This window comes from Protobothrops mucrosquamatus, unplaced genomic scaffold, assembly GCF_001527695.2.
Source record: "Protobothrops mucrosquamatus isolate PMUCROS unplaced genomic scaffold, P.Mucros_1.0 scaffold94, whole genome shotgun sequence".
Classification (NCBI taxonomy): Eukaryota; Metazoa; Chordata; class Lepidosauria; order Squamata; family Viperidae; genus Protobothrops; species Protobothrops mucrosquamatus.
The window spans coordinates 238470-252938 of NW_015386469.1; the positions used below are offsets into that span (position 1 = coordinate 238470).

A 14469-nucleotide genomic window follows, 5' to 3' on the forward strand; every position below is an offset into this window, starting at 1 on the left:
ACAAGCGGGATTGGCCTAGGGAATTTTTAGTGGGGTTTTAAGGGAAATTTTAATTATAGGCCATAGTAAATATTTCTTTTTAATTTGGTTTTAAATTAGGTATTTATTGTAGTATCTGTTTTATAAGGCTGTCAGCCGCCCTGAGTCCGGTAAGGAGAAGGGCGGGATAAAAATTGAATAAATAAATAAAATAAATAAAATATTATGGAAGCCGGACTGGCACAGAAAGCCAGAGTTAGATTTAAAAATGTGATTTAAAACTTTACTTGACAGGTAAATAAGGCTTTAGAGTTCTTGATTGAATAAAGATTAATCAAATATGTGAACTTAGTATGAAGATGTTTTTTCTGTATTAATGTGCTTGTTGTGGATATAACAATTATTTGGATCAGATTTAAACTTTATTGAGTGGGTTAAAAGAGTTTTTCATAGATATAGATTGATTGATAGATTACAGATTTAAAATAGAGTAGAAATGGAGTAATATTCTTATTCTTAGGAAGGATAGCTATTTTGTAATGGAAGGAGAATAAGAGGGATTTCTGATAAAAGAAGAAATGGTATTAATAAATGAGTTACTAGATTAAAAAATAGAATACTCGTAGAAAATATAAGAATGTTATGGTTGAAATAATATGTGTATTTTAGAGATAAGGATTATGTTAAGGAAAATGGGTAAGGAGAGACACCTGAAGTGTTAATAAATATGTTTATCTAAAAGCCAAATTGGAATATGGTAATTGTAAATAGTAAAGCTTAAAAACAGGATTTGGACTTATACAGATGAAATGTTATTGATGATTGTTCTGACTGATTGAATTTTATTGAAAAATACATTAATTTGAATATATTATATTATTTGAAGGAAATAGAGAGGGAGTTTCTAATGATTTAATCTGAGTTATATATGTATGATTTTGGTTTTGGATGATTGATTACCCCATCACCACGTCGTTTCTCAAGCACCGTTGTAAAAATAAAAAAATCAATAAAACTTGTTTTAAAAAAAAATTTAAAAAAAGGAAGGAGAGTCATTACAAAATATTGTCCACCACTCCCAGTCCCTGATCCAGAGGTATAACATCGGTTAGGTTGATGGTATAAAGTTTACTTAAAATCAAAAAGGCCCATTGTTTAATGGATCACTCCCATTCTAAGCTTGCAATCAACAAGCACTATTTCAGTACTATGCCCTGGTCTGAATCTCAACTGAAAAGATAATCTGCTTCCTCCAAGGCTCTCTGAAGTTAAGAGGCCAAATGAAGACATTGTTAGAAATTGGATGAAAATTGTCCAGATTAACTGAATCCAAGAATGGTCTCTTGAAGAAGGGGCATATCACCAAAGCTAGAAGAACCATTCCTCCCCTCCAAGAGGCATTTACCACTACTTGGACCCACTCACATGTGGATTCTTGGAGGCCTCAATCAACCATGAGGGACATGGATCTAATATATATGGGAGCACCTATATCTTCAAAGTCCCTGTCCACCTCTTCAAGACTAACAGGCTTGAACTCATTCTAGATAGGTGCTACAGTCACCTCCATAGGACTCAAACTTAAGAGTGAAACAGAACAACTTTATTCACCAAGTGTTGAGAAAAGCTTCACACTGAATCTGTAATTGCTCCACCAATTCTCTCTGAGCCAGAAGGGCCTGCTGGCTTACACTTAAAGACATAGTAAAGTGGATAATAAGCATTTTTCATTGCCCATTTTCCCACAAGCAAGATTCCAACAAAAGTTCTTACAGGCAGTCCTCACTTAACAACTTTAATTGGGACCATAATTTTGGTTGCTAAGTGAAGCAGCCATTAAATAAAACATCATGTGACTACATTTAGCAACAGCATTTCCAGTAGTCATTTCCTGGTTGTGGTTGTTAGATGAGAACCTCATGTTTCTCCTGCTCTGCCCTACTGTGTGCTGCCCTATAGTGTTTCAATTCCCACCATCCACCTCTTTCCCCATCTCTGCTCGTTTGGCCACCCTTGTTCTCACCACTCCAGCCACCCTGTATTTGACCATTGCTGTTGTCCCCAGCTGCCCTTCACCATCTTTTTCCTCCCTTTGCTGACAAGGCACACTAGGCTGAAGCACCAGTTGGCCATGTGGTGGACATGTTTTCAGCAGCTGCTGGGTGCACTTTGTCAGCAGTGAGATAAAGATGCCAAAGGTCAGTTAGGGAGACAGAGATGGTGGAATGCAAGGTGTAGGGTGCAGGTCAGAATATAGGGTGGCCAAAAGGCCAGAGATGGGGGAGAGGGGCAGTATAGGGAGTTTACATGCACCTGCAAGCACCCAAATTTTAATCACATGAACACAGAGATGATTCAACAGTCATAACTTCAAAGACCAATCATAAATGCCATTTGTTCAGTGCTTTGAATGGTAACTGAACAAATGGTTAAGAAAGAACTACTTGTCCTTGCTTTGGTTTGGGTTAGGGCATTCTTGATTAATTCTCTATAGGCCCTCTGAAAACCAGGGTACCTACCAGGATCTGTCCACAGAGACAATCACCAGGACAATCTGATGCCATAGATTCCTTCCAGGTGATGACCAAGGCCTCAACTGAACTCTATATAAAAATCTGAAGAAAAAAAATCTAAATTCTCTCTGTAACATAAAAGGGTCCACTAGATACCTGGGATAGGCTATTTCACTTTAGACCTACTAAATTGAATCCTAGGTCTCAAGAGTTACAGATTTTGATTTACTGCTTCATTTCATGTCTATCAGTAAAACTTTAGGCTTTGCTTCTTTATGGATTTTTCTATGGTATGAAAACTCTAAAATTCTGGTTTTCTTTGTTGTGAAATGTCTCTGTAAGTTTGTTGTCTGCTTTTTCTTTCTGAACACTGTAAAATTAATAAATTCCACTGCCACTCTCTGAACTTCTGTTTTACCTTTTTCTCACTAATTTGAATGTGTAACTCTCTAAAGCCATTCTTCCATCTTATTGAAACAAATATGTTGCTCCCTCAATTCCTTGCCTCTCATTGAATTGAATAATCTGCTAAATTGTCACAAACTTTTTATTTGATTGCTCTGTATGTTAATTTCAAACATTGTTTGTGCCGTCTTCCCCATACTGTCATTTGCTCATTATTTGTTTGCCCTTATGCCTAAGTCTTAAAACAGTAATATTCTATAGTTTTGAATGGTCATTATAGTTTTTATAGTTCCATTTTTGGATTGCCAGAATGCATCAGCCTGTTTTATTAGTCTGGTGCCGCTGTAGGCTCCAGAGCTTGACAATAATATGGAAGTGGTTTACTATTGTTTTCTGAGAGGTTTCTTTTCAACACTCTAGTCTTACTAATGTTCCTAAAATTCTCATGTAGTACCACATCTAAATATTAATCTGAATAATTAATCAGCTTTCATAATTAGCCAAACTCAGTTAGGTGCTGCTATCTACACTGGCCCTAATCTAACAAAAATGCTGAAAGAAATGTCTCCCCATCTACCAACCCCATAAAATTTAAAAGAGGAGATACATTGCAAAAATATAGTCTTAGAGCAATTAGCTCTAAGCAAATAAACAGACCCATAAGGAAAACTAAAGATAAAATCAAGTTAAATCTCATGAAGGCACAAATGACCAGGCTCCAATTATTCTACTTTGGATACATTATTCAAAGACTCAACTCTCTGGAAAAGGCTCTAGTGGTGGGAAAAATGAAAGGACACAGAAGAACAGGACAAAAAGCAATAAGCTGGATGGATTCAGTTACAATAGCATTAAAACGACCTGAAAGACCAGATTAGGGATAGATCATTATGGAGGAAATCTATCTATACAGTTGCTAAGGGTCGATACATAATGACACATAATTAATAACAGCAGGGTAAATAGTCAATTGATTTGTGTGTTGGGGGAGTCAAAAAGAGTAAAAAAAAGCATGGGGCCAAAACCCCAAACCAAAGTCATTCATTTTTAGTTTCTTGCCAGTACTAGCTATACTGTTTATTTTACACAATTTTCCAAACTATGATTGGTTTATATTTATTTATTTTATTTATTATGTATTTATTTATTTATTTTAGTCTGCAATTATGCAAATTAATTTAATTTTAAAATTAAAATGTCTAAATAGGACTGACATAGCTATTCTATGTTGTAATTATACAGAAGAGAAGCAAGGAAGCTACAAAAAAAAGAGGGTAAGCATGTAGATGAAGGGTGTCTTTTTAACTTGTTTACCATTTGGTGTAACAAAGGACTGATTTATTTCCTTAACAATGAATGTTGATGAGCCTCTTAATTGAAAGAAGAAAAATGCCTCATTAAGCAATCAACTGAATAGAGAGTATAGATATGGTCATTTTACATGGCTTCAATGCTTTTCAAACTGGAAGATATTAATACTCTCGGTATTGCTACTGAAGAGGAGAAGAGAGATCACAACAATAGCAAGAGAACTGAGTGCAAAGGGATAAGACACAAGAAGGCAGGAGAAAACAAATACAAGGTCAGTTCAGAAAGCTGGATGGAGGTAATGAAAATTACTAATGAGGCACAAAGAAGCAATGCGGAGCTGTAATAAATACACGGTAATAGAAATAGTGGGATAGGAATTCCTGAGAACAGTAACCAACAGCAAAAATAACATGTGATCTTACAACTTTAAAAAAAAAATTATTAACAATGATTGTAATATTTTTTCCAGAGATAAATTCTCAGCCAAGAGAAACATTCTTCATGACTTGAAGTTAAAGGAAGTAATTCATATTTTCCATCCAATTTGCAAAACAAACAGAAGTAAACATATGCCACAGCATTATAAAATAAGTAATAGGCGTTAGTTTGCCTTTATTAGATTCTTTAGAACTGTTTTTAAATTTTCATAATGTGATTGTACTGTATGAAAAGAAAAATCCCCACATCATCTTTAGCACTAAAGTAGATTTGTAGGGCACATTCGGGAAAATGAGAAGATCTGGGATTCAGCAAATCCAAGAACTCCCTTGATTCACCCCAACACCATGGAAGCACCATAGGTTTCTGTCATCACAAAAGTAGAACACTCCTAGTGAAGAACAAAGTTCATAACATTCCAAGATTAAAGGAATGCAGTCTTTGTCCCATTTTTGGCACAGCAAATTTCTTTAATCTGGTACACCAATTCCTACTTTTTTTCTTTTACAAATAAGACAATGTGGACACTACATATCTGTGGGAAGTTTGTAATGACCATTGCTATAGAGAAACATTTCAAACAGTTCAGTACTCGCTAGTGATAAAAAGTAGGAGTACTGTTTTGATCAACTAATATTACCTCCTCTCTTTTTAAGCTTCTGAGACAGAAAGGGAGCAATTAAAGAAAATGTCTGAAGAATCTGAGTCCTCAAGTTTCTTTGTAATGCCTACTTGCAAATTCGAAGTTTGTCATTTGAAGAAATAATATGAAACAGAACAATGACAATGGCTGTGTGAGAGATCCAGACTATTTTATACATATCATTCCATCAATATTACATCAAACTTTAAAATGAAATATTTAAGTATGTTGGACTTGAGAAACACAGCAGTTTAACAAGCTGTTCAGGTTTTGTCTCATTTCTATGTAAAAAAAGTATGTGCTGGTACAAAATATGTAGCTAATGCAATTCCTGATCTTTATGAAGAAATAGGAAACAGTAACTACAGATAAAATTAAGTGGTTTCAAGTCATTAAAGTTTCCTTCTATTATAAAGCCTTGTTAGGGCTTTACTGTACTCCAAGACGTTAAGATCAGAAATGAACTGTGCACCGAGATTACATTTAGGATATGTAATGTGTAATTAAGACAAGCCCTTAGGAAGTTGAAATAAATATATAGAAATTAAGTGACTGCTTACTCTGAACGTCTTTGCAATCGGGGAAGGAGATGATGGGGGAGAATCAGATTGAGACTTTTTGCTTCGAGTATACTCCTTATTCCTGGTATACAAGGAAGACATGGTCCATTCAGGGTGGTAGCAAGGCAACTTTCAGTAGCAATAAGATAGTACTCCTCTGTCTCTGGCTGAAGATGTTTAGTGACGTCTAAAGTAAGAAGAAACTGGTTTGACAATTACAGTGTTTTATCCATTCTTCAAAGTTTTAAGTTTTTAAGCATCCAGATAATGTTTGTAAAAACATATTACAGTCAGCAGTATTTCATAATTCTTTAATCATGGCAAGATAGAACCAGAGAGTTTCTGTAATCATACAGAGTCAGCCTCAAAACTAAATCAGTCTTCAGATCTTCTAAAATATTTCTTGCTAAACAACAGTTTCCATATAGCAAAGCCAGGATGTTTCCAGATAACCAAACAAAAGAAATCTGATCACAAAAATGACAAACCCTAAAGACTGGTAATTTGTCCAGCTAGGAAGAGAGTTCCAAGAAAAGCATTTTTAATCCACAGCATGTATGAGGCAGATCTTCATTGCTGGAACTGAGCTGCATCATCAGTGAGAAAGTACAAATAAGGAAGGAATGCTGCTTCAGAAAAGGGCAATCCAGATGAAGCTGTGTTTTGTTCCGTCCTCCAAATCAGGAACGCCTTCACACACTTGTGTCTTCCCTCCCCTTTTGCTATTTTCTGACATTCCAAATTCTTACTTGCTCAGTGAGGAATGCTGGAGGAAAGCCAAAGGCATAGATTCACTTTCAACTTGGGATTTGGACTGCTACTTGTATGAGAAAGTAAGCTATCCGTTCCAGAAGCCCAGAAAGCTTCAAGGTAGACATCTCAGCAGAATTCAGCAAGCTTGTACAGTCTAAAAATCTAACCATTGTTTAATATAATTGTAAGAAGAGCTTGCTGCTTTTACAAGATTTTTAACAGTTTAGAATCAACATTAGGTAGGTCAGGTACAAGGAGTGGAGAATTAAAGTGTCTTAAACTTATTAACTGAAAGAGATTACCAGATTTACATAGGCAATATTAAATTATATCTCTGTAAGGAACAAGTATTCTGTTAAATTAAGTAGCACAGTTATATATTTGCTAAATTAGTTTGGATGTCATCACTTTACTAAGAGGTGCATATAAACATCACACTTATTTTAAAAAGAAAACATTTTGAAATCCCCCACTTTGTGAACGCAACAAGCTTGGTTTTCCAGAATTAAGAACACAGTGGCAGCAAGCAAATTCTGCATGATAAATCCAGATTTAGTATTATTTAAAAGTAAGATTGATGAAATAATAAGACTTGATAGTTATTACTTATTTCCATCCTACTGCTTTCTATGGTTCTTATTTAACCATGTTTGGAGTCAATCGAGTAGATTACAAATGTCAAATTAAAATTTTCACAAGTATTTTAAAAAACTTTATTATCATTAAATTGCATGTAAAATAAGTATATGACAATCAAATAAATCTTACTTTTGCCTGTTAGAAATTAGAACAATTACCACCATTGTCACATTTTCTGCTATTCAGGAATAAGTCAAAGATATAAGGAACAAGAGGTTGTTATTCCTGCTTTGCTGGACAGGACAAGAGGAGTAACAATATCCTTTTGGCAGTGCAAACTTGCCCTAGGACAGTGGGAGAAACTGAGACTCTACCTCACATGTTTTTCAGTGTCCCTTCCCTCATAACTCTGCTTACTAACAGAAGTACCACCAACTGTTCTGATGAGGAGTTTATTCATTTTTTACTGCCAGACTAGAAGGTTAACATCTCTAGAAACATTACAAAATTTATTTTGGCTGCTGTTGATTTATGCTGCTTAATCCATTTCTAATGTTAAGGTCTTGTGACTATACGAAATTTTATTATGCTTTCTATACTGTTTTACATTTTTTAAAAGCCTTTGTTATATTCCACCATTAATCAACCACAATAAGGTTCTCCCTATGTGTGAAGATTATACACACACACACACACACACACACACACACGAACACATTTAATAGCTTAGTAAAATTAATGTAATATTTTATTCATGAGGTAGGTTGATAATTTTATTAATCATTTTAAATATTTTATTTTTTTTGTATTCTGCATCTTGTATTTATAGTGTTTTGTAGTAAGAATCATTTTGTTTTTGTTAATCAGTTAAACTGTCTATGTATTTGAATCTTGTAAACTTATTACAAAAATGTAAATAATGCTGACCAATGACAATAATAAAGACAAAGAAGGACATTTTCTTAGGAAACGCAGTATGCAGTTTTCAAAAAATTGTCTGTTTACACTAAACTTGCTAGTGAAGGTTGATTTCTATGGATCCATGTAATTGTCCCATATCTCAAAAAAAAAAAATCTAAATGCACATTTGCTGATTTTTTTCTTTTTCCTTCATACTTGCTTGGCAAATGATAGCAAACAAAAGCAGCCTATGATGCCAATGAAGAGAGTATGAAACACCATTTTGAAGGAAATCTAGCTTAGCCCTCCGGTTAATAATCTCCTAATTATAAACACGCACAATCTTTTTAAATATTATGTCAATATACCCAGAACAATAGAGTTATTCATAATCAGCAGCAGTTTAGCTTCTTAGGAGGTACTTAGCAGAGTGGGAAGGGAAAGCAGAACTTTGCATTTAAAGGGAAAACAAATCACACAATTCAGGTTCTGTTGAGCCAGTTTTAAGATCCTGAACTTATCAATTATAAACAAACATTCCAATTTAAAACTTTAGAAAAGAACTAAAAAGGACACTTGGCTACAAATTCAGAATTAGTTCAACTGATTCTGCCTCAGTAAGTAGCACTTATAGACCTATTCTCCCATTTTAATAATTTCCATGGGAATGCCACACTAAAAGATCAATCTTAGCATTGTTCTAAAAATGGCTATTAATAGAACATTTTTAAAAAGTTATGGTTTATGTTTCAGCTCCAGTTATTCAAGTCCCTAAAATGGTATTTTCTCCAAACCAAATAACAATACTTCAGTTCAACAAGAGCACTGCAGGGAGAGGAGAGCTGTCAGTAAGATACATTGCTCATTAATAAGGACCTTTCTTCATTCTCAAAACATTCTCATTAGAAATGAAATTTAATTTTTACATTTCCAGCATTTATTAGCCACCTTTTGAAGATAACGTTTGTAATAGGATGAATCATTCCTTTAGTTTAGTTTAGTAATTAGAAATTAATGGAACCAGAAATGTAATACTGTATACTGGTACAATATACTTAACAATTTATTTCAATATATTAGCTATAGTAACTGCAGAATTTCTTCAAGAAACCTATATTCTGCTAGTTTTCAAAATATCTTATAAGGCAGTCTATTCCATAACATATAGTCTATATGCTTTGCTCGCCTTGAATTAATTCAGAAATTATCCAAGATTTAATCATGGAAAGAATTATCTTCCAGTTAGTTAAATTATACATCCCAGTGCATCAGACTAGAGCAGGGGCGTCAAACTTAATTTCATTGAGGACTGCATCAGCATTGTGGTTGCCATTGGGGGACCGGGTGGGCATGGCCTACTGGGTGGGGAATGGCCAGCTCGATGTCACTCACGTTGGGGGCACCTATGCAAGCCTGGGCAGGACTGGGGCGGATCCGAGGGTCTCCGGCGGAAGGTGGGGTGGGACTAGGGCGAGGGCTGGGGCATGGTCCACTGGAGGAGCTCATTGAGCCTCAGGCTGTGCACGGGGACCCTGGACGGTGGCACGGACTGCCCGGAGCCCTGGGCAGCGGAGGTCAAGCACCCGGCCCTTGAGCTCCCACCGCACCAGGATCCCACAGCCCTGCCTAGCCTAGCCGCACTTCCCCAAGGGGGCACCCACCTGCGCTTACCTCCTCCTTAAGGCTGCTGCTGTGCTCCCTCTCCTTGGCAGATTGCTCATGGTGGGTGCAGGAGGACAAAGTACATGGGTCAAAGGGAGGCCCACTCCCTCTCCATACGAGGAGACCTGGCATTATAACCAAAGCATCCTCAGCAATAGGATGGGAGACCACCAGGGGATGGCGAAAGGGCAACAGGGCTGCTGGTGGCCAAGTGCTAAGGCAGGACTTCCCTCAGACCCTCCCTCCCTCCCTCCCTCCCTCCCTATTATTCCAATCTCCTTCCTTCCTTCCTTCCTTCCTTCTTTCCTTCGTTCCTTCCTTCCTTCCCTCCCTCCCTCCCTCCTCTCTGTGCCCAGGAAGGGACGAGAGGAGGGTGAGAGGTTGGCAGCACTTCTCTCAAAGAAAAAGAGTTGGAAGTGACCTTTGAGGTTTTTAGTCCAAGCCCCTATACCATTCCAGACAATGGAATATCCAATCTCTACTTAAAAGCCTCCAATGATGGAGCATCCACAACTTCTGAAGGCAAGCCTTTTCACTGGTTAGTTGTTTTTACAAGTCCTTAGTTCTAGGCTGGTTTTCTTCTTGATTAGTTTCCATCTATTATTGCCTTCTGATGCTTTGGAAAATAGGTTGACCCCTTCTTCTCTGTGGCAGCACATCAAATATTGGAACACTGCTATTATGTCACCACCCCCAGTCCTTTTCACTAAGCTAGACATACCCACAAATATTTGTCATATGTTTTAGCCTCCAGCCCCCTAATCATCTATGTTTACCATCCATTTAGACCAGATGGTCCCCCCGTTTTGGTTTATAAAACAGTGGCCATGAGCAGAGCCTTCTCAGAGACAGCACCCCAATTATAGAACTTTCTCCCAAGGAAAATATGAACAGTGCATCCCACACCCTTTTAGAGGCAACTCCAAACACACTGTTCAGCCAGGCATATGTAGAATAACAACACATTTTATGGTCAAACAGCACTAAATAAATTACTACTAATATTTTTCTTTCTTAAAATACACACTTTTAATATTGTTTTAAGCAGTGCTAGTGATGCTTTATAATAGTTGTCTTTGAGAGTTTTCTTGTAAACCACCCTGGATTTCTCAGAAACTTTTAATTTCAAATTAGATGTTGATTTAATAAATTAGGCAGAAGAAACAAATGTTTACATACATCTAAATCCCATAGACCTATTGCCTCCTAGGCACATACTACAGAGAAAATAAGGCATTGCATTTCTAGCCAGCATAGCCACAGGATGATGGGAACTGTGGTCCATGACACCCAAAAGATATTAGTTTGGGCAAGGCTGGATTAAATTATAAAAGAGCAGATGAGGGGAAGTAGGAGCAAGAAACACTTTCCACTTCTCCGACAAAATAATTGGGGGGGGGGGAGTTGACTCGGCCTTTTAATTTCAACTCACACCAATTACTCTTAACTTCCCATTCAATCCAAAGAGTTCTATTATTGCCGGGATTTTAGGGAGGGGAGGAGGCAAGAATAGACCACAAAGCCAATCTGTGAGTTTGCTCTCTTGCCTGCCTGCACACCACCTTCCCCACGCAGCATATGTGTGCATGTGCGTGAGAGACACAGAGAGAGATCCCCCTTTTTTGTATGTTTGCTTACTCTGCAACGCTCCCCGTTCTCCACACTTTCGCTTCCCTGCTGGCTCTCTCTCTCTCTCTCTCTCTCTCTCTCTCTCTCTCACACACACACACACACACACACACACACACACACAGAGAGAGAGAGAGAGAGAGAGAGAGAGAGAGAGAGAGAGAGAGAGAGAAACCCTTCCTGCTTTCTCGTCCTTTTCCTCCAGCTGCACCTGAACGGAGTGGGAAAAGGTTAAAAAAAGAGGGGGGGGGGAGAAAGGTGGAAGCTCCCTTTTTTTGTAACATGGGTTCCTCCTCCTCCTCCTCTTCTCCTCCTTTCTGTCTCTGTCTCTGTCTGTCTCTGTCTCTCTCTCTCTCTCTCACACACACACACACAGAAACCCTTCCTGCTTTCTCATCCTTTTCCTCCAGCTGCACCTGAACGGAGCGGGAGGAGGTTAAAAAAGAAAAAGAAAAGGGGTGGAATAAAGGGAGAAGTTCTCCTTTTTTGTAAAACCTCGGCTTTCTCCTCCTTCTCTTCCCCTCCTGTCTCTCTCTCTCTGTCTCTGTGTGTGTGTGTGTGTGTGTGTCTGTCTCTCTCTCTCATACACACGTACACACACAAACAGAGAGAGAGAGAGAGAGAGAGAGAGAGAGAGAGAGAGAGAGAGAGAGAGAGAAACCCTTCCTGCTTTTTCCTTCTTCTCACCTTTTCTCTCTAGTTACCACAGAGTTTCACATTGCCAGCTGCAGGCAGTTCCAGGCTGTGGCTCTGCACGACTGCTGCGTTCCCCTCTCCGGCCCTACCATGTGGCGGAGAGGGTGACTGGGAGCCGGCAAATGCTCAGCTTTTGTCACTGCGCACTCACATCTCCACGCCTTTCATCCCACAGGCTGGGCGTGCCCTGGGGTGCTAGGCTTACAGAACACCATGGCCCAAGCGAGGAAAGATGTGACGCAATGTGGCAAAGCAGAGCCGCATGAGGAGAAGCCCGGCAAAGTGGGGCGTGGCTGGGCATGATGCAGTTAGGCTGGGAGGGGCAGGGCGGGCTGTAGCAAATGAGCTGCAGCTGCTGCTGAGCGCTTGCCGTCTCCTGTGCATGCGTCAGGGCACCCAGTTGGGTTGGGGTGGGCCAGGGCTGGGGCAGCGGGGGCCGGTCCCTTGCCATTTCTGGGACAGCCCCAGGGGGCCAAATCTGGGCCTTCCCCAGGCCAGATCCGGCCCACGGGCCTTGTGTTTGACATGTCTGGACTAGAGGGAAGATCAAGGAGTCTAACACTGTTTTCTCTTACCTATTGCTCATCTCTGTCACTGATTAAGAGTTAAGCAGCAATGTTGAAAAGAAAAAAAATTGGTAAGTCGACTAAAGAAAACTAGGTATTCTGCTGTTTAGATTTTAATATGAAACAAAAAGTTTAACCATTTACTTCTCAATAAAGAAGAGTTTTTAAAAACCTCGATATTGAGAATTTAGTCAGTGTCAGAACTCACAATATTCAATATATAGTCTTTTGAGGAACCCTTTCTGAGTTTCAGAAAAATTAAGAGTATCAGTGCTTACAACATTAAGAAGCACAACAGAAGCAAGCATGAGACAGTGATTGCTCCCTTTTCTTTTATGTGGCTAGTATGTGTGATGGAAGGAAAATCAACAGAAAGCAGCTTAGGGTAGCTTTACAATTCTACTTCCACAATATGCAGATAGTACAAAACCTTTGGGAGCTGTCTTGCATGAAATTATTCTGCAGATATTTATACAAAATGCTGTTATTTGGGAGGCAGCAAAGAGCAGCCTCAAACCTTCATCTAGTGAGCACTGTGGATTTCATAATACCTAAATAGAGCTGATGTATACTTAAGATACTGAATCTGGGTTTTCCCATTGCCAAGCTGAATAATTTCATCCATGAACACATACAAATCACTTTAACTATCTCTAGCAAAATGAATCCCATCCACCCAGCTTAAAATGCACCATTACACTAAAAAACATTATCTCCATTTCCTACTATATTTACAATACACAAAGTCCATACTGGCCTTTGATTCCTTTAATTTTGTCTCCCATAGCAGTGAATGCTCACTGGGTAACTTGGGGACAGTCCCCTTTTCTCAGATCAGTTTAACTGAAAGAACTATCATGGGGAAAATGAGAGGGGAGAGTTATTGTGTAGTCACCTTGAGCTCCTGAATAAAAGGAGAGATATAAGATAGACAGATAAATAAATGAGGGTGAAGGTTTATTTTCCGAGCTTGTGGGTTGGTTTCCGAACATTTCATTACCAGGCTAGGTAACATCTTCAGTGGAGTTTAGGAGATTGTCAGTGTCAGTGTTCTACTGTTAATAAGGGCTTCAGGTGTGGGTGTGGGTGTCAAATGAGAGGCTTGTGATGAGTCTTGTAATGGGGAGGTTATAGCAAGTCAAGGTCATTAGGAGGTGAGAGGAGATAAATAATCAAAAATGATCTGAAGAAATTATGCAATAATTTCCAATAAAAAACCACTTGGTATTTCAATTGAAGATTCATTAATAGTCAAAGTGACACAATCTGAACAAAGCATGAGATATAGGTAAACTCTGTTTACAGTTTGCAAAATTATGACAAGTCTTTAGAAACAAAGTTAGGAGAAGGGAAGTGCAACAGTTCAAGGAAGAACTACCATGTCTGTGATCATGATATGATGTATGATTATTGAAGGGAGGGAGAATAGCTAAAAAAAACCCCACCCAGAAAATAGACGAAGGAATGTAGTATCGGAATAAAGTGTATTGCTTGTTTTTGCATTTTGAATAGGAACATTCCACACTACAACTTTTTATTTCAACCTCCACTTTCAATCTTGCTGGTTAATCTTCTCTAACCTGCAGAATCTTATCACTTCAGAGAATTACTGCTTTTGAAAAACTTTCATATGACTCACAAGTTCATACCTAACAAATGAAGGTGGTTTTTTGTTTGTTTTTTGCAGTACTTATGAACCACCCCAATCTATTCTGGGTGTTGTAAAGTAGAAACAACAAAATAAAAGTAACTACCAGAACCGGCTGGTAGTTAATTCTTTAAATACTCATTAGAACAGAAGTTCTTCAGAGACTCGCAAAAGGGATTGCATGCAA

At 38.2% G+C, this 14469-nt stretch overlaps 1 protein-coding gene across 2 annotated transcripts in view; it reads right to left on the bottom strand.

Moving 5' to 3' along the window:
* Nucleotides 1-14469, bottom strand: part of PPP1R12B (protein phosphatase 1 regulatory subunit 12B) — a 112446-nt gene that overhangs the window by 30098 nt on the left and 67879 nt on the right. Inside the window, exon 1 of one of the 2 annotated variants that reach the window (XM_015812517.1) lies at nt 5850-6301. The exons of the other annotated variant lie outside the window; for it this stretch is intronic. Coding sequence (XP_015668003.1) covers nt 5850-5951 — 102 coding nt within the window. The 5' untranslated portion in view covers nt 5952-6301. Of the gene's footprint in view, nt 1-5849; nt 6302-14469 lie in introns of those variants that run through there. 2 annotated transcript variants of the gene reach the window in all.